The 23241-nt window shown below is 45.2% G+C and overlaps 1 protein-coding gene across 1 annotated transcript; it reads left to right on the top strand.

Annotated features, from left to right (window-relative positions):
- The first annotated feature begins 6211 nt into the window (after window positions 1–6211).
- Window positions 6212–16979, top strand: LOC118775204 (vascular endothelial growth factor C-like). Its single transcript, XM_036524980.1, has 7 exons — window positions 6212–6313; window positions 8992–9193; window positions 11671–11861; window positions 12684–12820; window positions 13772–13875; window positions 14743–15079; window positions 16066–16979. The coding sequence occupies exons 1-7, from the start codon at window positions 6212–6214 to the stop codon at window positions 16178–16180; spliced, it is 1188 nt and encodes a 395-aa protein (XP_036380873.1). The 3' UTR covers window positions 16181–16979.
- The last annotated feature ends 6262 nt before the right edge of the window (window positions 16980–23241 follow it).

The raw sequence follows: 23241 nt of genomic DNA on the forward strand, positions 1-23241 counted from the left end.
GACTGGCATCAGCGGTTTCAAAAAAGGCCACACTACCAGCCCTCTGAGACAGGAGACTGAATGATGTGCATGATCACTACCCAGTTAATATCTTGACAAAATTAGGCAGAAAATTGAATGTTGAATGTTAAGGAATCACAATGACGCATTCATAGCATGCAATGAACCACACCAACCACTTATGATTAGTATTTTCTTCATGCTTTTTCCCTTTTTTGCCAATTGTACTTCAATAGGACAGCCTCTTGGTAACTTCCCCTATACTCACACAGGACTTCTGAAGTGTGAAACTGTCACACAGCCATTGGTGTTTTTACACCACAACTCCCACAATACCCCACAGTGAATCAAATGCCGACTGGAGGATAAGCACATCACCACTGATGTCACACTAAAGGGTGACTGCCAAACACAGAACGGGGCCATTTGTGTTACACCACTGTGGATTCCCAGGCACCATCTGCAAAATGACACAGCTCAGACTCAAAACCACAGGTGGGCTGTAGGAACAGTGCTATCAGAGCCACATGGTCACCATCTCAATGGGAAAATTCAATGTGTTGTAATACAGCGATGAATTCATCTGTGGAGGGTTTTTTTCTGTTGCGAGTGTATAACAATCTCGGTTATAGTTTTTATGCATCCAGGAGTCACATGAAGTGAAAATACATTCACTATGGATTAAACTTAAACTGCACATTATTATGCAGAACATTACATTACCTTGTTAGATTTCACACATGCTGCAACAAACAGTTTGTGTTTGAGGCTGATTTTTTCCCACCACAGGGGCCAAGTGGAAGGGGAGTGTTCATGGCCTGTTTCCTTGGAGATAGCTTAATGTGAAAAGCTGTCCAGCTCTGTAGTGTTTGTTTAACAGAGAGAGAGAGAGAGAGAGAGAGAGAGATAGTCTGCGCCTTGTTTTGAGATCATGGTACAGCCATGACCTGCTGCAGCATCATCCTGTCATAATGTCATTCTTTCCCAGCATCACCCTGTCAAAAAATTGTCCTTTCTCCATGTTATCCTGTAACAATCTCACACAATATCACACTTTGATAACATCATCCTGTCACAAAGACACCCCTTCACAACATCCTTCTGTAACAGCATCATCCTGTCACAACATCATCTTGTCACAGCTTCACCCGGTCACAACATCATCTTGCCATATCACCTATTCACAGGGTCACCCTTTGCTATGTACTGAAGCTGAGATTAAATATGCCACTGCTGTTGTATCAAATGCCTGGCTTCACTGGATCTCAGGATCACATCAGATCCGACAAATGCATGTCATAGTCAGAGGAATGGAGTCATCCATGATGCTGAGTGGATGTTCGCAGGATATTGTGTAAAGAGTAAGCTCAGGAGCATGCTAAGTAGTGGATTCAAATAGGCATGTCTTAGTGTTGAAGTGTATTGCTCAATGCATGCAGTAATTTTCCATCTGACTGTAGAACTGTACACCTTGCTTTTGAAGTTTACACATGTCCTTGCATGATATTTACATTGTTATCAGAGTAGTCAGAATTCACTAAGAATGTATTATAAGAAACTATGGAAATAGCTGTATGTTACATTAAGTGTTTTAAGGGGTCTCCACACAGCAAGACCGGTATGTGCATGTAAAATGTGGAAAGAAGTATGGATGGGAATTGTACAGTGAAATACATACTAATGGATGTCTGATTAGTTACAGCAGTAGGGTATTATTACAGTAAAATGCTGTCACTGAAGATTACATTAAAAATGATTACCAGAGAAATTTGAAAGAACCACAGCACGGGGAATTTACAGTAAGTGAACAGGAACAAGAACAGAAAACTGTATTGCTGGTAATTTACTGTAATTTCCATAGAATTGTTTTTCTTGGTGTCCACTGGTGTTCATATAGTTATGTAGCGGTTTCTTTTTTCCAGTAGCTCCCATCAACTTGTGAAATTACCTGCTGGCTGAGTGCCAGGAAAGGCTAATGGAAGATTAATTCAATAATAATAACCATAAACACAAAACACCCTGGCTGCCGTGTGGACCGTGACTGTCTGAATCATCTCCCTCATTATGATGGCTGCTCCTCTTTGGCTGGTTGTGGTTTTTTATGCTTTTATGATCGTGTCTGGCTCTTTTTTGTGGGAAGAAGTGCCTCAGGACACGCTTTACCTGCAGAGGAAATTGCATTCCTGTCTCGGAATCTCCGAGCGATCCTATAGGCTGCCGATCAGTCGTATGAGAGCTCAGGCTGTCGGATCACTGTGTCACTTCCTGTGATGGGAAGAGAGCAGGGGTTGCCAGGTTTCAGCTGACATCATGTTCCGTCTCCCACTGGTGGCTTCTAAAAATGATGTCTTTTTGTTCTCACCAATCCGAGAAACCCAGAGCCCTGCCAACTTTGATTAGGGCAGAAGGGGGGGGATGCCGGGGGAAGGGTGACAGGGAGGGATGGGAGGGGTCATCTTGGGCCATTTCCTCAGAATGAATATCTGCAGGCTTTTTGTGTTAGTTGTAACTCATGTTACTTATGCAAATTCTTGTAATTTCCTCAGAAGTTGTTAATTTTTCATCACCAAAAAGAGTACAACATCTCCCTGCAGGGGTTTAAAAAATCTCGCTTTTCAGGTTATGACACCACAAACCTAGTGCATTACTCAACCAGCTGCCTTTATTCCACATCTGAGAGTGAAGTTGCAACACTGTTTTCAATGAGCGAAAACCCAGGAGGGCGGGTAACACAATGTTTCATGTCATAGAGCATGTGTAATGGCTAAATAATGCCAGTTTAACTTTCATAATGCATTTACTATGTGTCTGTAATACTTCATTATACCTGAGCATGTCCATAAACCTTGTGCCTGTGAAACCCATCACTTCTGTTTAAGTGGTGCAGATTGCTTCCTGATAAACAGTATAGTGTAGTCTTAGTGTAAACTTATGTAAACTTAATGTAAACTTAAGGTAAGGCGATGTAGTGTTAAATGGATGCCTTTAGCAGGATTGGTGTATGACCTACCGTATGTTGTCTTCAAATAAATCATTTGGCTCCTTAAATATATTACTCATACACTTGAACTGGCACTCTTAGCAGCTGCTATTGTAATCTCTGATGAGTGCGCTTTGTATCCTAATTGTGTTGTTCTGATTGCATGTGTCATTTGCATGATGCTGTGCACAGATTTGGACAGTAAGGTATTCATAAAGCTCCATCATGCAGGAGTATGACTGGAATGTGACTCCCACCTCTCTCTCCCTGCCCCGACAGAGCAGGGGAGCTTGTGTGTGTGTGTATCACGGGGGAAAGGTTGGCACAGACACTTTGCCCGAAACGCCCTCATAGCTCCCTCTCCTGTTCTAGGGGGGACCTGCCACTGTGCTGGAATCAAGCGTCCACCTCCAGAAGAAGAGAGAGAGACAGAGAGAGAGACAGAGAGAGAGAGAGAGAGAGAGAGAGAGAGAGGCTCCCGCGCCAGTGCCACTGCAGGCTGAAACTCGTCTCCTGTCATGCTGTGATTCTCCATGTGCAGATGGATATCTCAGGTGTTTTACCAATGCTACACTTCACACGACCTGCTACTGCGAGTGCAGGGATTCAGTACTCAGGAAAGGAAACAAGCTCTCAGAAATCCCACAACTGACTGTCCCTGAAAAGCATTCCAAGTTGACTTTGTCTCCATGGATCTGTAATTGTCACAGGTTCAAATCCAGAGAGATAAATATCTCAGACATGCTGAAGATTCACACAGATTTTATTATTGTATGTGTGAGGTCTGTGCAGAGGTTTAGCACTTTAAAAATGTATCACAGCTTCCAAATATTCCATAATCAACATTATTAAACTATGTTGTAATTTTACTTAGGGCTTGAGATATCCATTATATGTGCAGTGAAACTGATGCTCTTTTCTCTTGCACTGGGCTTGCACAGCTGGTGAACTTAATTGTGTCCTAACTGGTTGGCTAAAACGGGTTCAACTCCATGCTTTGCTCCCCCAAGATGTGTGGCCATGATATGGGACAGTGGACAGGGTTATGGAGAAGACCTCTAGGAGTGCACAGCTTTGTCAAATTCTGAAAATTAGCTACAAATTAGCTACGTCTTAACAAGGGCTGCAGATATTGGATTACAACTGTCGCAGGGATGCTATCCTACAGTTTTCTATGTTACAGGGAGCAAGCCTAATGGCTAAAATATGAATTTACATAATAATCATAACAAGCATAGCAAACGTGATTAATGACACGTTAAGCCAAATGGAAACAAGGCACTGCTTTTTAGCCAGGGAAATAAATATCATCAGACACTCCGTATCTGCCAGGCAGGCTTTGGGTAAATGGCTTGATGTTCCCTTTCATTTGATTAATTATTAATTCAATTGATTAATTGATGAATTTTGAGAGGAGAGGAACAACGCATGAGAGCATATCACTGAGATAGCATCAGTGAGAGTAATCGAGTGTTAGGAGAGAGAGTGCTCTGGCTCCGGGCGAGGTGTGCTTTGCCAGAGAGCATTAATCCTGAAGTTACAGAAGTGAGATTCATGAAGGGTGGGGCAGGGTGGTTATTTTTGGGGGGATAAAAGCAGCAGGAAAGGGACTTCAGCTGCCCAGATCTGATTGTGTTGTACAAAAGCCAGCAGAGCACATGAATGTAGATGAAATGCAGTGTACACACACACAGGCAGTGGCAGAATATATCAACATAAGGGGCAAATCAAAAGAGAATACCTTCAGAGAATGCTCTCCACTTGATAACAAAAATCATGAAGAAAGTTACTCCTTGTGAAGAAAACCTGTGCATGTGGACTGGATCTAACATGAGAGGAGGAGCTAATTTAGGCTGCTGGTTTTAGGGACGTGGGGTTAAGGAGGGTGAGTTAAAAATGCATTGACACAGACATACACACACGTGTGTGCACACAAACATGCACAAATACACGCATACATACACAACACACACATACAGGTATGCGCATACACACATGCACTTGCACACACACCCATAAACAAACATGCACACAGATACATACACACACATGCACATACCCACATGCATCTGCACACATTCATATAAACAAACATACACATGCATACACACATGCACTCACACAAAGCAGGGGAGGCTCTTTTTTAGTGTGTGATTGAAAAGTCATTAGGTTTGTTTGTTTGTTGTGTGGGAGGTGGATATTTCCTTCCTTAGTAGGAGCTTTCTCCCCTTTTCCAAGTACCCTGAGACACCCAGAGACAATCAGGGGGTTCAGTGAGGATCGGGAGCCTAACGAGATGCAAGAGGCCCAAACAAGGCATTCTGGTATACTGCCTAAACGTGTCCTGGGAAAAAAAGAACAGAAAACTTTACAGAAGAGCCAAGTACTCACACAAATACACTCATGCACACACACATTCCACACACACACACACACACCCTTGAAAAGAAAGTGAGAGAGAGCACTTTTCCCAGAAAGGATACCTCAGTGTTGTGTTTGTGGGAGAGAGAGAACAAGAAAGAAGTAAAGAGAGAGAGGGAGGCCAAGTGCACAGAAGAGATAAAGAAAAAAGGGAAAGGAAAGAAGGAGGGTGAGAGAGAGGCAGAGAGAAAGAGAGGAAAGCCAAGTGCACAGAAGGGAGAAAAGCTAAAAGGGAGAGAGAGAGAGAGAGAGAGAGAGAGAGGGAGAGAGAGAGAGGTCCACACCTCCAAGCCTGCTGTCACAGTTGTCTGCTCAGACTTCTCTTCTCTCTTGCTTTGAAACGAAGTGCTGAGATCCCATTCCCTCAGGACTGGCAGGAAGAAAGCTCAGAGTGGAGAAGAGGAGAGGAGGGAGGAGGAGAGAGAAGAGAGGAGAGGCCAGACAGAGTCTCCCCAGCTTTTCCGCTCACCTTTAAATCACAGAGCCCGCCACACGCCGCACGCTGCACGCCGCCGTGAAGGAGCTGTGTTATTCTCCGCGGGGGATTTCCTCACGGGAGGAGCAGAGGAACGAGGGAGAGGAACATGAGATGTCTGCGTGCACTGAGTGAGGAGACAGAGACGGAGCTCCTGCTCGCAATGCTCCTTTCCAGCGCTGGCATGAGGGGTTTGTCTGATCCGGGCTCAGGTTCGATTCACAGCAGGACGACAGAGCTCGACACCAGGCTTCTTCACTGATCCCGCCTCGCACCTACCACACCCCCCCTAACCCCCACCCCCCAATCCCCCTTATTCTTCGCACCTGGACACTATGTGGATGTTATTTACAACACTATGGATTGTCAGCGTTCTGAACCTTACTGGCGGGTATGAATTCGAGGAGGACTACTACGAGGCCGTGGAGGAACCAGAGGTAAGAGGGGCGCCACAGATTCCTCTGGCTCTGCCCCGCGGAGCACAGCTGTCCGCTGGTGCCGTGTGCCTGGTATGTGAGCGGGGAGGACAGGCGTAATCCCCCCCCTCCGAAACTCCAGCCAGCATGCTGGCAGGCTGAACTGCGCGCCGCTTTTCCCCCCCCGTTTCGGTCGGTGGCTCTGTTTTCCTGCGCTTCTTGATTATGGAAACGTGGAGGGGGCCTCTCGATGTGGGTGTGTGCCAGCATCTCTTTAACTGCTTCCTCTTGCTTGGCTTCGCTGAGGTGCGGGAGGTTGTAATGTGTTTGGTGGGGGGGGGGGGGGGGGGGGGGTTCTTTGACACCAGTGTTCCTGACCCTGGAGGTGGGGGCGGACCCCCACCACGCTGAGCCTAGCGTGCAACTCTATTTCACATAGGAGGAGCAGAAAGGGGACAGGGTCAGCTCGCTGTGTGCAGAATACTGAGTGGGGATAGATCCTGGGGCCTTTAGTGCTAAAGTGTGCCACACAGTGTGTGCAAACACAAATCTGTTGTGGTGGCTTGCTGCCCTGCCAAACCTGCACACACAGCATTGCCACCAGACCCCAAACTGCAATCCACTGGCCTGACCAGCAACGCAAAGCACCACTGTATTTATAGGGTTTTAACCAGAGGGGCTGTGGAGTGGGGAAGAGCTTATGGAGTCAGGCTGGTGACTGGGGGGAGTTCAGTAGCACTCAGGGGAGAGAGAGAGAAATCTGAGTGGATCATCTGTGGAAGAAAGGAAAAGCTGAGAGGGTGGGTCCCAGAGTATATTACACAGAGTGCATGTTAAACAGAGAGCGTCTCATACAGATTGCATGTACACATAGAGCGTATTACACTGACAGTCTGTAACACAGAGAGAGTTTTAGCTGAAACAGACAGAGAGCGTGTTACACAGGAAGTGTGTTACACAGGGTGCATTTCACACAGACAGTGTGCCATACAGGAGGTGTGTACACAGAGAGTATGTGAGAGACTGTGTCACACTGACAGTCTGTAACACAGTGTTTTACACAGAAAGTGTGTCACACAAAGAACATGCTACACAGACAGTGTGTCATACAAGAGACATGTACACAGAGTGTGTTGCACTTACAGTCTGTAACAAAGAGACTATGTTGGCAGAAAGAGTGTGAGACAGAGAGCGTGTTACACAGAAACTGTGTCAGACAGAGAGACGCTGCGTGACCTTGTTTAACCTGAGGCACACTCCATGACCTCGTGCCCCCTGATCTGAGCCGGGCCTCGTACCGCCAGACAGGCGGCTCTGGTTACACATGCTCACCATCATCATGTGTCACTGCCATCGGCAGCGTAGGGAACGTCAGAGCAAACCCTCGCCTCCTGCAGTCAGCTGAGTCAATGAGACAGCTTTACTGTTACTAATATACACACACTTACAGACATAGAGACATATATATACAGGTACACACAAACATTTACATGTACACAGACATACACACACCCACACACACACACGCATACACATATACAAACGTACAGCTGTGGTCATGTAAACAGCTCAGTAACAGCACTCTGAGTTCCCCTCTTGGTCATTAGCTGCAATTAGCTGCCAGGCAGAGATGTTGTCTGTGCAGAGCAGCATCCAGTCCTAAATGGTTCCACAGAGACCCCCTGCATGGCGCCGTAATAGATCAATAGCTCACTTGGGGTGGGGAGGTGATACACCATAGCCCCACCTACAGAACCCAGCAGCTAAGATGGACTTCCTCACTCCTGGAATCATTGCCAACCCTGTGCCTGCCTTTCCCAATGCTCAGCGCTCGGCTGGTTACGCCTACTCAGTGCTCGGCTGGTTACCCCTTTGTAGCTCCTGGAGCTGAACTCAGATAGTCAAGACTGATGGAGCTGGCATCTGACTGCAGACAGGAATTTGGCCTCTCTTGACAGTCTTACTCATGCCTGGAGGTGTATAGTTTAAGGTTTATGATTTTGAAAAGATAAACAATAAATGAATGTGTTTCTTAACTGTCAACTGGTTGTCAATTGGTTATTTACTCTGATTGGTTGATATGGGGCCAAGACCAATTAAATAAATAATGCAACTTAATTATTTGACACCCCAGTACTAAATTTGGCAGATATTAAAAATAAACTTTTATTTTTTAGTAGCATTAACACACCTCTGTCTGAACATTTTTATTCACAGTGAGCTAAACAGATAGCTGCAAAGGGGTGTGGAATTCAGATCAGCTTTCATTTAAAAACTCAGTCAAACCTGGTTGAAGGTGTCCACCCAGAACTAAGCCAGCACACACAGTGATCCACCAGGACCAGGGCTGAAGACCAGTGACTTGAGCAAGATTTAGGAGGGTCTATTCGATAGGCCTTACCACAGCCTGAAATTTTAGGGAACTTAGCTTATAACCAGGAGGTTGAAGGTTTGAATCTATGCCATGAGTAACTAAGCCAGGTTGCAGCAGGCCTGCTCCTGGTCAATGACTGGCAGTGGTGAAACTGATCTCTCAGCTCATCTTTTCATACTCTGACCGACACAGGGTGACTTTGTCTGACTTTTGAAAATTTCCCCCCCGATGTCTTGTGCTTGTTTGAAACGTGCTCAGTCCAGTGTTGGTCATGGACGGTGCGGATTCTCTGACCGCGAGGCTGTGTCTCTGTGTCGCCCCCCAGCTGGGCGGAGTGGGACAGAGCAGGCTGGAGGCGGTGTCCAGTGTGGACGAGCTCTTGGAGCTGATGTACCCACAGTACGGCCTGATGCAGCATTGCTTGAGGAGGAAAGCGCTGAGCACACCCTACCCCGCCCGCCCCAGCGACGACCTCTGGAGGAGCCCCCGAGGGGCAGCACTCTACAAGACTGATGGTGCCTTCGAAGGTAAGTCTAATATGCCCCACCTTAATTAATTACTTAATTAATTATCTTGCAGATGCTTTTATCCAGAGTATCTTGCAAGGCTGGTGTGGCTTGTTTACATAAACACTTATCACAGGAGTGACGGCATCAACAGTAACACAGATACTGAACAGCCACATTTGCAACAGTCACAAAGCAGGAAAACAGTGTTGAAATAAAGGCCAAGCATAGCTAAAGCACAACATCTAATAACCACCCTCACTGTAAGATTATTATATTTACATCATGCCAAGCAATGATCCATGACAGCAATGTTACCTTAAATCTGAGTTCACACAGTGCCAATCAATGATCCACAGAATCAACATTATCCTTAAATCAGTTTATGCAGTGCTAATCAATCAGAGAAACCTTCCATTGATCTCAGTGGCTGCTGAGTAAGAACCTCAATGTCTCATTACTCACAGTACAGGGCTTAGAATGGGAGAAAAGAGAGAAAGGCATGAGCAGAGTTTAATCTGCTCGGCTGTAGAGCTCTTTACACCCATTGGGGTTTCGGTTCTGTGCACTGTGACCCACTGGTGTTTTGTCAGTGTGATTGAGGTGGGCGAAAAGCATCTTATTTCCCTCCTTAGACACACATTCTAATTTTACTAAATATTGCAATATTGTCTAGTGCACATGCAGATATTTTGAAAATATTATTTATTCTGTATCTGACATGTTATGTTATCATACAATATGGCGTAGGTCATCAAGGTGTATTCACTCATCAATTGCACCATGGGCTTAAAAACTTCAGGACCCCCTGTATTCTAGTCCAAAGGTTAAAGGTTATACCCTTACTAGCTTGCAACAGACATTTACCTGGAGCAAATATATGCACTTCATTCCCACAACACAAAGATTCACAATTAGAGTGAATCAGCTGAAACCTAAATACAATATATACTATATATGTATTATGTATATATATATATATATATATATATATATATATATATATAAAATTCCATGAGCATAGACATCACCATAGGAGCATTCATAAGGCTATTATCGCATATGAGAAAACTCCATGACATGATAAAAATCTTGTTCTAGCCTGATTACTGCAAAGCCATCTCAGAGTGTTAGTCTGGGGAGTTTGGACTTGATTCTGCTCTTCAGTGAAAACACTCTGTCCATAATGAGGACGATTAAAAAGGGAGGGGTCTGGGTTGCATTTCTGGATCACATATTTCCTTTTGTCTGGTTTCCCTGACCGCGGTCGATTGCGTGTAAAAACCCTCAAAAAACAAGTTGGATAAATAAACTCAAGACTCAGGCATCATGGTAAACCAACTTAAAAGGCCAAACGGCTATACTGGCTAAACAGCGCTGGAGCCAGCTTCCAGTCCTTTCTGGCAAATGTCACAGGAAGGCACTCCAAACAACAAATTAACTGTCTCCAGTTAACAGAAACGGCACCAAACAATTGGCTTCTGAAGGTCACACTACGTGGGTGTGTTGCCCTTATTGTGGCGCGTCACTGGGAGAGATAAGACAGAAATGAACACAGTTTATGGGGCAAAAGCAGTAAACATTATAAGGTCACTCTGTGTGGGTGCCCCGCCACTCAGACCCTTCGCTGAATGTTTCGTTAAATCTGAAGGTTAAGTCTGACAACATCCCTTTGTTCCCCTGAGATCCATGATGCATGACTGTTTCAAAGCCAAGAGATATGAAACCATGAGAATCTCCTGGACGCATCCTTCCATCACAGAACCTGAAAACACCTGTAGTTGGCAATGCTAAGGGTCAGTTGTAAATATGGGGATCAGAGAACCATGGCATCAAAGCCTACGCGCTTTGCAAGTAAAACATCAATTTTATTTATTTTTTATATATAGTGCTGATGTGCCATCAGTAGCACTTGCCATTGTCTTAGCATCATATTTTGTAACAGTTCTGATAGCTGATTGGTTGGCCCCTGTGAGGACCTCCACTGAGGCTACTCTCTCTCCATTTGTCAGCCTATGGAGCCTTCAGCTTCATGGTCATGGACACGTGATTTTAAATTTTAACTGCCACCTCGCAAGCCACAGGCACACTTATGTAAGTGGCAATGATACGTAACACTCAGGTACCGCAGATGACAAAGGTAAACCAATGGGAAACTGTGTGGTCACACCACAGCTGGGAGGCTTAGTGAAAATCCAAAAGCATCCTTTCATCACTGCTCAGGTACATATACAATTGGGTATAATCCATCAGCTCTGTCCCATGTATGGAGTTATTGGGTTTTAAACTTTGCTTGTACCACCCCCACCATGTCCCACACAGCCATTTCTTTTACAAATCTATCCATTTATACAGCTGGATATTTATTTAGGTTAAGTACCTTGCACAAGGGTACAGCAGCAGTGTCACAGTGGGGATTGAACCGGCAACCTTTTGGTTATAAGTCCTGCTCTTTAACCACTATGCTACACTGCCGCCCCATTCTGCCGCCCCCACAGCCATTATGGAGGAGATCCAGCGCACCATGTGCCGTCCCAGGGAGGTGTGTTTGGAGGTGTCTAAGGAGTTCCCCGAAAGCACCAGTCACTTCTACCTGCCCCGCTGTGTCTCTGTGCACCGCTGCGGGGGCTGCTGTAGTCATGAGGCTCTCTACTGCACCAACACCAGCTACAGCCTGGTCAACAAGACTGTGAGTAACATACACACACATAAACACACACACACACACACACACACACACACAATACTGCATCAACACCAGCCAGACACTGGTCAACAAGACTGTGAGTGGACACACAGACAGATAGACAGACAGACAGACAGACACACACAGACAGACACACACACTCATACACACAGTACTACACCAACACCAGCAGGATGGTGGTCAATAAGACTGTGACACACACACACACACACACACACACACACACACACACACTGTAACTCAAATCTCCAGATTTGCCCTGGGATATGAACCAGAATTTCCGGAAAACATCTAAATTAAAATGCCATAACTGATCCCTGAAAAGAGATGAAATTATACACTACTTCCATACCATTACATTTTTTAAATTAGCTTTTTTTCTTTTCTAATATTTCAAGTCTGCTCTACAGCAATATTATTTGATAAAAAAATGAATATAGGGCTAACGTCTGCTTTTTAGATTTTAATACTTCAATGATAATAGTTACCATATTTCTCTACCATATTTCTCTGACAATCTTTTTTTATTTAAATTTTAAAAACGTCTTCAAATGTCAAAATGTTTAATGGTTGAATTTATTTATTTATTTCCAGCATTTATGTGTGTTCAATTTAATTTGAATGAAAACTATTTTTCACTTTTTTCAAATGTCATGTCATTGAAAAGAACCAGATAAGTGAATCTTTCGGAAGCTTGGTGGAAGTGGCACCGATTTAAGGCTGAATAATGTCAGGCTCTGCTGAGCTATTGAACTAGGTCCTGAACCAAGCGATAACTTTTGACTCATGCTTCATTTTGGTCAGCTGGTGCAGCTGTCTCAGCCGCAAATGGAGCGCACTGTTATCATGGCAACCTTTGTGAACCACACCGCCTGTGAGTGCCAGCAGAAGAGACCCCTGCATTCTGTCATCAGGAGGGCGGCCGCTGCCCACCACACCCTGTGAGTGACAAATCGCGTCTCGTCAGGAGACGACATGCTGACAAATGCCTGGTGTAGTAATCAGAACTGCATGTGTGCCCTTTTCAATTGTTAGCATGAATAGTACTGGTGGGCATCAGTGTGGTGTAGTGGTGAAGTGGAGGGCTCGTAACCTGGATGTTGCTGGTTTGATTCCCAGCTTGGGCACTGCTGTTGTGCCTTTGGGAAAGGTACTCAATCCAGATTTACCTGAGTAAATATCCAATATAAATATCCAAATAAAAAAATTACAACTAATCAAGTTGCTCTGCATAAAAGCATATGATAAGCAACTAAATGTGAACACACTACACCACATTTACTTATTGGCTGACTTTCATGTTCTTGTCAGCAAGTGTCTAGTGTACATACATTTGCTTTTCTGACAACAAGCAAAGCATTTTTTGTACAAATCATCTGTAATTGTGTAGGATTTTAATTTCCAACCTTATGGTTTTGGGGTCATTGGAACACTAGAACACTGCCACCAGTGAAACTTTTGTTGTTTGTTTCTGAACGATGACCTACAAAGTTGGCCTGCCAAGTTTATCTGCATAGAATTGTCCAGATGCAAATTCAGTTTTTGTGCTAGATTTTTCCATTTTTTGTGCATGGAGCACAATGTAAGCCTGGCCTTAGCACCAGACACAACCAGGAGGCATGATTCACACACATGACATGCGGTAATTCTCAGGAAAACCCAGCCAAGCAGCTGTGCTCAATCTGGGTGTCCCTCTCAGTCCTTTTTTGCAGGGAGTTTGTGAAAGAGAGAGATTGTGTGTTTCACCCTCCTAGCTCCCGACATCCTGCATAATTCACAGAAACTGCCAGGACAGGGGGACAGCACGGAGGGGTTGGGATTGGTTTTCACAGCAAGCAGTAAAAGCAGGGGATTCTGGGAATGTGGGCTGAGCTGTGTTCCCCTCCTTCCAGGTGTCCCTCGCCTGACGAGCCCTGCGAGGAGGGGTTCCTGTGGGACCCTGCGGGGTGCCAGTGCGTGCCAGTGGACGTGGGTCCCCTCTCTGCAGCCGAGTTGGGTAAGCCCGGTCACGCTCCCCTTTCCCGAACACACCCACTCCTCCAGCACCCGAGCAGCTGGTCCGCACCTGTCGTATCCAAACATGGACACGAAACCGACGGCGACTCCCACAAGAAGGATTACATAAACAACCTTGCCATGCAGTTCATACTCACTTCCTAGTCCAGTCTACACTCAGCTCCCACGCAACAGTGAAAAATGCAAAACCAAAATGCATTTCTATGTAAAATAGAGGCATCATTATTGAAGTTCCAAAGGAAGTTTCAGGAGGAGAGTTTTCAGACAATCCCTACGAGTTCAGCCACATCTAGAAAAACCGGTCATCTCACGATCGTAAAAATTCCAATCAGCACTTCCTTTCCATGTCAGCTGTTCACGCCTTCCCCCCTCCTCCCCATCTCTTTTGATTTCTTTTTTCCTGTTTATGATGTCCAAATGGGGAGGTCAACTACCTCGGCCCATAGCCAGGTGCGATTTCTTGACAGGACTCCAAGACAAAGATTAGTGTCCTCTTACCCTCATCAACAACACGATTTTGTTCCTTATTGTATTAAAATAAATATCTGTTGAATTACTATTAGTATTAATAGCCATAGTAGTGGTATTGGTACCAATCAGTGTTATTACAGTAGTGTGGTGTAGTGGTAAGGAGCAGGGCTTTTAACCAAAAGGTTTCTGTTTCAATTCCCTGCTGGGGCACTGCAGTTGTACCCTTGGGATGTCAGAGCAGAGAGCGTTTGCATACTTTCAGGTTAACACAGCAGAGAGAACATCCACGCTACCAGGTATCACAGCACAGAGCAAATCCCCAAACACAACTAACAGAATCACAATCTGTCCCATGGGACCGTGCCCCCCCCCCCAGACGCTGTGGATGCTGCCCTGCTGGCCCTGTGCGGCCCCAACAAGGTGCTGGACGAGGAGCGGTGCGAGTGTGTGTGCCAAAACGGGTTGACGGAGGCCAGCTGCGGGCCAGGCTGGAGGCTGGACGTGGCATCCTGCTCCTGTGTGTGCGAGGGCCAGCCCGTGCCAGGGGCCTGTCCCCCAAACCAGCGCTGGGACCCCGAGCTGTGTGGCTGTGTGTGCCGAGCCAGCTGTCCCCGCAGCCAGCCCCTGAACCCCGAAACCTGCCTGTGCCAGTGCCGAGAGAGCCCCCAGTCCTGCCTGCTGCAGGCCAAGAAGTTCAACCCCCAGACCTGCAGGTACCCCCACACCAGTTATATCTATCTATCTATCTATCTATCTATCTACCTATCTGTATGTCTATCTAGCTGTCTATTTGTGTGTTTCTATCAGTCTATTCAATTTCAGATAGTGGTCTGCACAAAGGAATAGGCACAGAGCACAGTATCACTATATGACAGACGTAACATCAAATGAAAAAGACGTGCAATTTTATACAACAATAATGGGAAGTAAATCACTTACATTGTGCATTGTATAATAAAAGGATGTAAGACGGGAAATGTAAAATGTTCAATGTCCAAGCAATGCTGTCTCTGAACAAAGCGATGCACCGATGCACTGCCATTGGTTTATTCATGAAACCCGTACTCGGCCTCTGCTTGGCCCGGAACTCTCACATGGCAAAAAGCCTGACCACAGCATGATGTCTCATATCCTGAGTGCTGGCTCACGCACCATCCATCTCCGGGACCATCCAGCAGGAAGCTGCTTACACATCAGAGTGTTTTACTGGACAGACGGCCGGGGGAGCAGGCAGGGGGACTTCCCTAATTCTTTGAAAAGCAACACTTTAGACTTTCATAGACAACCATGCCTTTTTGGCAGACAGATCAATCTGACAGTGAGGCACAGCAACTGAGACAACAGCTGCTCAGATTTTTTAAAATAATGTATTTTTATTTCACATGAAACACGCAATACATGAAGAATGACAAGTGGTGTGCCAATGCTTTTGGGAGTGTTCTGTTAACATAAAGGAGATTTGTTTGGAGGTTGTGTGAACCTGGGGCCCGGAGTTGTGTTTGTATCAGTCAGTTATACCCTGACCCTACAGTTCTCAGAAGCCTGGGCCATGCTCTTTAGCTCCTCCAGAGGGTTTTTGTAGAAAATCAGGCTGTCCGACCCCAGCAGTACCACAGAGAGCCATGATCTGTCTCTGACATCTGTCTCCCCCCCTTCTCTCTCTCAATCTCCCTCTCTCCTCTCCACCCCCCCTCTCCAGCTGTTACCGGCTGCCCTGCAGAACTCCACACAGGAAGTGTCCCCCGGGATTCTACTACAGCCTCTCCGTCTGTCACTGCATCCCCAACTACATGAGGTCAGGGGAGTGGAACTGAGAGAGGCGCTAAGACGGGGGGACAGGCAGCACTATTTATTAACACATCGGACCCACTTTTCTGGGGCAACATTCATTGTGCATATTGTCTATTTATACAGCTGAATGTTTGCTGATGCAGTTTAGGTTACAAACCTGCACGGAGGCACTACAACATAGCCAAGCCACGGATTTAAGCCTGCAACCTTTTGGATTATCCAATCGTCGTCTCTACTGCAACAATGAACTGTTTCCAAGACGTCCACATGGCTGATACGCCAAGGTGGATATGAACGTCATCAAGGAAAATGGACATACAAAAAGAGTGTTGACCTCCGAATGCTGGGGACATATGTTAATCTATCTGGGCTTGTCTGAGCTGCTTAGATTTGGAGCAGAAAGCAGCTGCATATGAGACATAATGAGACATAATTGGCTCGCCAAGCTAAAGACCCAGGTCCCTGATACCAATTATACTCTTTGTAGTGACTCTGGAGGGTGATGTCATTTCCTGTAATGCAGCAATAGCCTCTCGAGCTCCTGTGCCCAAGACCATGGCTTTCTCACAATGTCAGACTGAGAAGAGTGAATTTACACTCACGACAGAGGCTGCATGTAAGTGGTCTACAAATACTTAAAAAAAAAAAAGCTAGAAACCTTTGTAAAGGTTATACATGCTGAACAACCCTGGTCATCTATTGTAATCCTTTGCAAATTAACCAAACACAGAAGCTTTGTATGCATGTAAATGTCGCATTTTAGTGGGGTAAAGTGCAGGACACAAAGTGCATTTTTATGATGATCCAACTGTGGGTCAAGGACCGGAGTTTCAATCAAGGTCAATGTGTACATATTCTGAAATATCTTTTTTTTTATTTAGCTTCATATTGTTTTACTTGAAGAACTAAATTAATCATTTTTATTATTATTTCAGCAAAGGAACTCTTCAATTAAAATGAATAAATTAATAAATAGGTAAAATAAATAAATAAATAAACAGTATACTGTGGAATGTTACCTATATAAGATCAAATAAATACGTATTTATTAAAAAATAAATATTTTGCTTTACAGCGTGTGGCTCGTTGCCTAGAAGAAGAGCTTACATTTATATCATACTAAATGTGAGGTACCCATAAGGCACAATGGGGCATTGCAGACACAATAAAAATCTCCATGTAATTACAGAACATCTTGTCTTTTATCCAAACGAGTTACAGTTCAGCAGATTGTCCTGAGACAGTAGAGCACAAAGAGGTCCATGCCAGTGAAACTTCAGCAGGGCACCACAATTTGTTCAAAATGTGTCCTTTTGTTTTGTAATTTAAAGAAGGACATATTCAAAATATGTCAGTAAGTAGTGTTGTTTTAAAATGAGGATTTATCACATTCTACCTGCTTGCTAAGTACCCTCACTCAACCATTATACAACTGACATTTTGGCCACTTTAAAAAGCTAGATATTTAGGAACACAATTCAGATTGAACACCAAAGGTACACCTGCACCGTCTCACCCGGAAATCCTTTTGCCACCACCTGCAAAGTGCACCACATGGCCTGCCCACACTTCCTGACTTGGCACAAAGGGCTGATCTTGGCTCTGTCTGCATGAAGATTAAAGGAAGTGGAAGTCCAGTGCAATGCATCATGGGTCGACAGCTATAAACTCCATATGAGGGCCTATCACAGAGGGATTCTGGGAGATAAGCTTGTCCCAGGCCCCCAGATGCATTTTGTGTCCCTTCATCCCCACCGCCCCCCATATCTGTTCCAGAAATCAGGGAGTGCAAAACTCCCCTGCCGTGGGGAGGAGCACCGGGCTCTCATCTCAGACTCCTTATCCAAGGAATGACTATTCAGAACAACAAGCTGCATCTAACAAGGTCAAACCCAAAGAAATCTCATTCATCTGCGCCGGTCCTTCTGGCAACTGTCTGTTAATATCTCATTTGTTGAGTTTCTCTCCACAGCTGCCTATTTACCACAGAACTGGTCTGGAAGATTCTGTCATTATCTGTGTTTTTCTTTTCCACTAATTTCAGCAGGAAATGAGACCGGTTAGAAGGTTTGCCATATTTAATAAAAGCTCATTTTTAGAGTCAAATCAACACAATCTTACATCAAGAGACTCAATTCTCAGGACTGGGAAAAGTCCATTTTCACAGGCAAACTTACCAGAAAATGAACAAATGAGTGCACACAAAACAAAGCAAAACAATAGTAAAAGTCAGACTTTATGAGTTGTTGTGTGTGTGGATGGATGTGGATATCATGGCAGTCTCTGTATGTGTGAACGTCATGCGCTTTAATGACACAGATCCTTTCCACCTGTGCTTATTTGATTCTTGCTTGTAAATGACCTTTTCCCAAAAAATATTTTTCATGTTTTCATGTGGAGGGCTGTACACTTGTTCCAACACCACACAGACAGGAAGAACATAACAAAATTAAAACAGGGTGAAGGTGAAGGACACAATGCAGATATCTTCAGACGGAAATGATGAGACCTAAAGAGAAAGGGAGAGAAAAACCATAGTTCAGACATGTATTTTTTCCTCTCTGCTCACAGCTATTCATAAATCCATCAACATATTAAACAATTAAGAGAGCAGGAGACAGACACTGACACACAAACATTTCTTTTTCTCTGCCTCTTTCTCTCTCAGACACACACACACGCACACACATGCTCAGACTCACGTACCTCACTTAAGCATGTACCAACACAGCTGTAATGAAAGAAAAGCTGGATCCATACCAAAATTCTGTCAGCTCCAGAGAGAAGAAAATATAAACAAAATGTCACCTGAGCATTCCAAAAAAAGTTATGTCAGGTACCTTTTAATTACCTAAGATGGTTCTTCCTGAAATACTATCTTCCCACTCTTAAAATTCATGGGGTCTTCTGTAATCCCCTCTCTGGACAGAGGGGGTGAGCCTGAACATGTACTGTCATAGTTAGAACGTGAGCAGGCTAACATGAGCTAGAGAGACAGCCATGAACTCTTGCATGCTGTATATGAGCATATGTAAATAAATATACAAGTGCAAAATGTGACTGAGTCTCATTTCAGCAAAGTATTGAAGAAGGAAAGAAAAGAAAGGCAAGGATGAAACATTTTACCAGCTACTTGTTCTCTTAGTTGGAAAAGCCACAGCAGAGTGGAGGAAAGACAGAGAGAGACTGAAAGAGAGACTTAGGCTCTCACACTCTGGACCCAAACTCCACTCCTGGTTCTGCTTTTTTGATACCAGAACTCCGGGGGTTGCACAACATGGCAGAGAGAATACGCATACGCTAAGTAACCATACGTCCGTTTCTTCCGGATGTTCTTCTCAACAAGGGCCCAATGCAACACGACCCAGAGTCACAGAATGCTCTGGAACCACTGGCGAGGAGGTGGCATTCCTCAGAAACGGGTCAGAATCGGGTTTCACCCAGCAGCACCACAGTGGGGAAGAAGGAGGGGGGGGGGGCTGGATTGACAAAGGGTGCTTTGTAGCTCTGCCGCTCAACTTGGGAGCAACTGGTGAGGGACGGAACCATGAGGATTAACCTGATTATGGCGAGTTTCCCCTTTCTGCCGCCCCTTTCCCCCTTTCTATGCGCACAGACGTATCTTTCACTACCCAAATAAAGGGCCTGCCGGGGAAGTGAGGTCTAAACATTTTGTTAGGTCTGAGCAGCAAATTTCGTCGTCCATCTGTTCAAAGACGAGGGTCGTGCCAAATAGGGAGGCACTGAAGGGGGACGTGCCGAAAAAGTCACGTCCAGTGCAACCCTCTCCTCCCAGGAGCCCCACCACTACTGGACTGTGCTTCCTGTTGAGCTGAGATGGAGGTGCTCTTATGAGTCGCCCAACAACATGAGGACCTGGCCAGGCTGGGTACTTTAACTCCAAGCTGACCACAGGGACATGGGCTTCTGCAGGTAATGAAAGGGTGAGCTGGAGCATGGGCCTCTTGGTCATGAAATCCACACAGATGCGAGTGAAAACGCAAAAGGCAGTGAGAGCAGGCCTGTCCGACGACTCCTGCAGGACCAGGCACTGTTTGCAATACAGGGAGCTCTCAGACAGACTGATGGAAAAACCAATAAATATACTCAACTCAAAGCTCACTCCTCTCTCTCTGGTCAGCTCCTTTCACCAAAATCAAGGAGGGCAGCGGGAAGTGGAACGCAAGTTGCAGTGAGGTGCAGCTGTTCTCGGGGAAACAGTGGGGTACAGCATCCACTCACCTTTTTGGGCGAACTCTACCCGCACCCTCCTCGAGCTCTTTATTGGTGTGCAGTGCACTGGGCGTGGCTCCCCCTTGCTCCCCCCTGACTCCAGCTGTGTTCTGCACTCTTGAGTGCCCTGGATTAGGATGTCTGCTGAGCAGGTAATTAACAGACAATTCAATCAGCCATAATTACTCGGACAAGATAAATATGCCCGGTTACTGACACAGACAGACAGAGACTAAACTACGTAATGGGACCACACCACACTTCCACAGACACGCGCATAGAAATATGACTGGGTGATATACTAAGCAATAAAACGATCTGATGTTATTTCCTGTTTTTGTAATAAGATCAAGAACATCCTAACTGTTCTCCTCCTGGAGTAGGGAAATGCAGTAAGCTCATGCTGTCTGAGTAGGCATTGGGAAGCCAGTGGGACATCTTGTGCCAAGTACAGTGCAAGGTAAGAAACACGAAAAAAGGTCACATCGGATGTGGTTCCCCTTTAATAATGATATTGCACTTTATTGACGCTAAATCAGTATACAACAGAAATTCCCTAAATCTGTTTGTTTGTCCTGAATTGTATCTTTGCTTCATTGAGCTAGCAGCCTGATATTAGGACACATGATTCATGGTGGTTGTGGGATATGGTATCAGTGTTACCTTGCGATACTGGCATCTTCCACTTAAATGCAAGATACAGCAACCTGCTTCTCTCCTTCCCTGCTGGCTTTACTTTGGAGGAACCAGTAAGGTGCCTAACCGTTCCAAAATGGGCGTGGCATTCCCACATTCGGTTTATCAGAAAACATCCGATGTAACAGCGAGACGAGGCCAACCACTCAGATATCAAATCTGCAGAGGATGGCTCTGGAATCTGGCTCAACTCGTGCTTTGATTACGCAAGAATTTTCCCACCAGCAGCATGCCCGTACACGTGCCCTAAATGCTCAGAGATCAGCAAGGCCACAGGATGTTTCCTCCATCTCACAGGTTCCTCTTGCTTGTTTTTTCTCTTCACCTATGAAATGTGACTTCCGTACGGGCCTAATCCGGATTAGACCAGACTCTCGCCCTACCTTTAGCACAATGTCCGTCACGTCGTAGCAGTGGGCGGATTACCCACTCCGAAAGAATGAAAGGGGACACGCCCTGAGGACACGCCTCTGCACTCCACACGGTGTAATCACAGCTGACTGCGCTGACGCACCGCGGTTTAGCACTCTCAAAAAGACACAAGAGAAAGGATTTGAAGGAAGGTTTTATAAGTTTATTTAATGGAGTGCCCGGAGCGGGAGAAGTGCGGTGTTGTGACCCTGCCGGGTGCCACGTATCTGCTGAGGAAGTCTTGCATCAGACAGCGCGTTAGCGAGAAAGAGGTGTGGCAGTGCATTCTCATTGTTTTGTTGTAATTGTGAGCTGGATCAGCGGCGGCCGCAACTCTGGCGCCAGCCCAAACGGTCCCGCCCGCTCGGGGCCCACACCTCAGATCGCGGGACGATTACGGCGGCAGCCTCTGAGAGCCATGGCAGCCTGGTCCATGTGAACCGGTGTCAGGGGAGTTCAGATAAGGACAGCCCGAGAGCCAGAGAGTCCCCTCCACCCCTCTCCCGGCTGGGGAGGGGTGGGTGAATTGTCATTTTGATAGGGCTTCAAATTAATCCCTTTTATCTTCACTCGTTCCAAATCTCTCACTTTAAAGATGACAAACACAGCTGAGTGTGTGGGTTTCGGCGGTTCGCACTTAGCGAATTTCACAGAAAGATACTGACGACAATGTAAACTTTTCCACAGGGCCAGGCAAAGGACAGTCTTTTAGTCACCTACATGCTTCTGTGTGACCAGGGACCTGTCTGAGTCTGAGAGCAGAGTGGAACGTGTGGAAACGTTCTGGAATTGTAACCAGAAGGTTGCAATCTAAATTCCCCAGGCAGGGCAGAGATGGTGTAACCTTGAGTAAGATACTTAATCCAAATTGCCTCAGTAAAGATATCCAGCTGTTTAAACAGACATGTAAAAATGTTAGCTGCTCTGGATAAGGGCATCTCTTAAGCAAATAACAATCAGGCTTTCCTGCTATTAGCCTTACTCCGTCAATTAGGGGCTCTTTGAACGATCAAAGTCAACTGCTCTTCTAACAGCAGACACAGGAAAGAGGGGCTGCTGAATTAAAGAGTGAGCACACTCTGAGATGCATATACAAGAACGGGGTTGAATCATCTCCTTTGTTATTACCTTTAGAGCGATGAGAGTATGTTTTGTTGAGACAGTACTTCCAAGATTTTGCCAAATTGACTGATGACTTGAATCTGTGCAGTTTTCAGTCACATGTTAAAAATATGAGGTCCAAAATATGGGAAACGTATATTTTAATCAATATCAGAATGTCTCTTTTTTGTATGTATAACAAAAAATATAGCCGCTTTCATATATGCAATTTTATGCAATCGGTTTTATATATAGGCATGAATACCTGTTGTTCTACAATATTCTGTGTATTTCAAATCTGTCATGCATTAAATTGTATATTTTAACATAATTACCTTTCCGCATGCAAAAAAGACTGGCCCGAGATTAACACTAGCGTAGCCACTGACTGACTACACAGTGATCAGTGATTGGCTGTACAGTGACGTAATTACATTGGGGAAAAAGGGGAAACACACATTACTCGTTGGAATATAAATGTAACACATATTTGTAAGCAAAAGATAATGCAAATCATGATTTAAGTGAATTACTGAATTGCAGTTTTAGCATTACCTTCAGGAGAAATTAGAAAACTCACAAAACGGCCAGACTCAGCTCACACCAAGCAACTCTGTACTGGTGGCTGGGTGCCTGTGACTCA

The sequence above is a fragment of the Megalops cyprinoides genome, chromosome 3 (genome assembly GCF_013368585.1).
Source record: "Megalops cyprinoides isolate fMegCyp1 chromosome 3, fMegCyp1.pri, whole genome shotgun sequence".
Taxonomy (NCBI): Eukaryota; Metazoa; Chordata; class Actinopteri; order Elopiformes; family Megalopidae; genus Megalops; species Megalops cyprinoides.

Bases quoted from the DNA above. Each gene is read 5' to 3' on its own strand.
- LOC118775204 (XM_036524980.1), top strand. From the start codon at position 6,212: ATGTGGATGTTATTTACAACACTATGGATTGTCAGCGTTCTGAACCTT. The intron at 12,821-13,771 runs GTGAGTGACAAA...CCCTCCTTCCAG, and splicing joins GCCGCTGCCCACCACACCCT to GTGTCCCTCGCCTGACGAGC. The intron at 13,876-14,742 runs GTAAGCCCGGTC...CCCCCCCCCCAG, and splicing joins CCTCTCTGCAGCCGAGTTGG to ACGCTGTGGATGCTGCCCTG.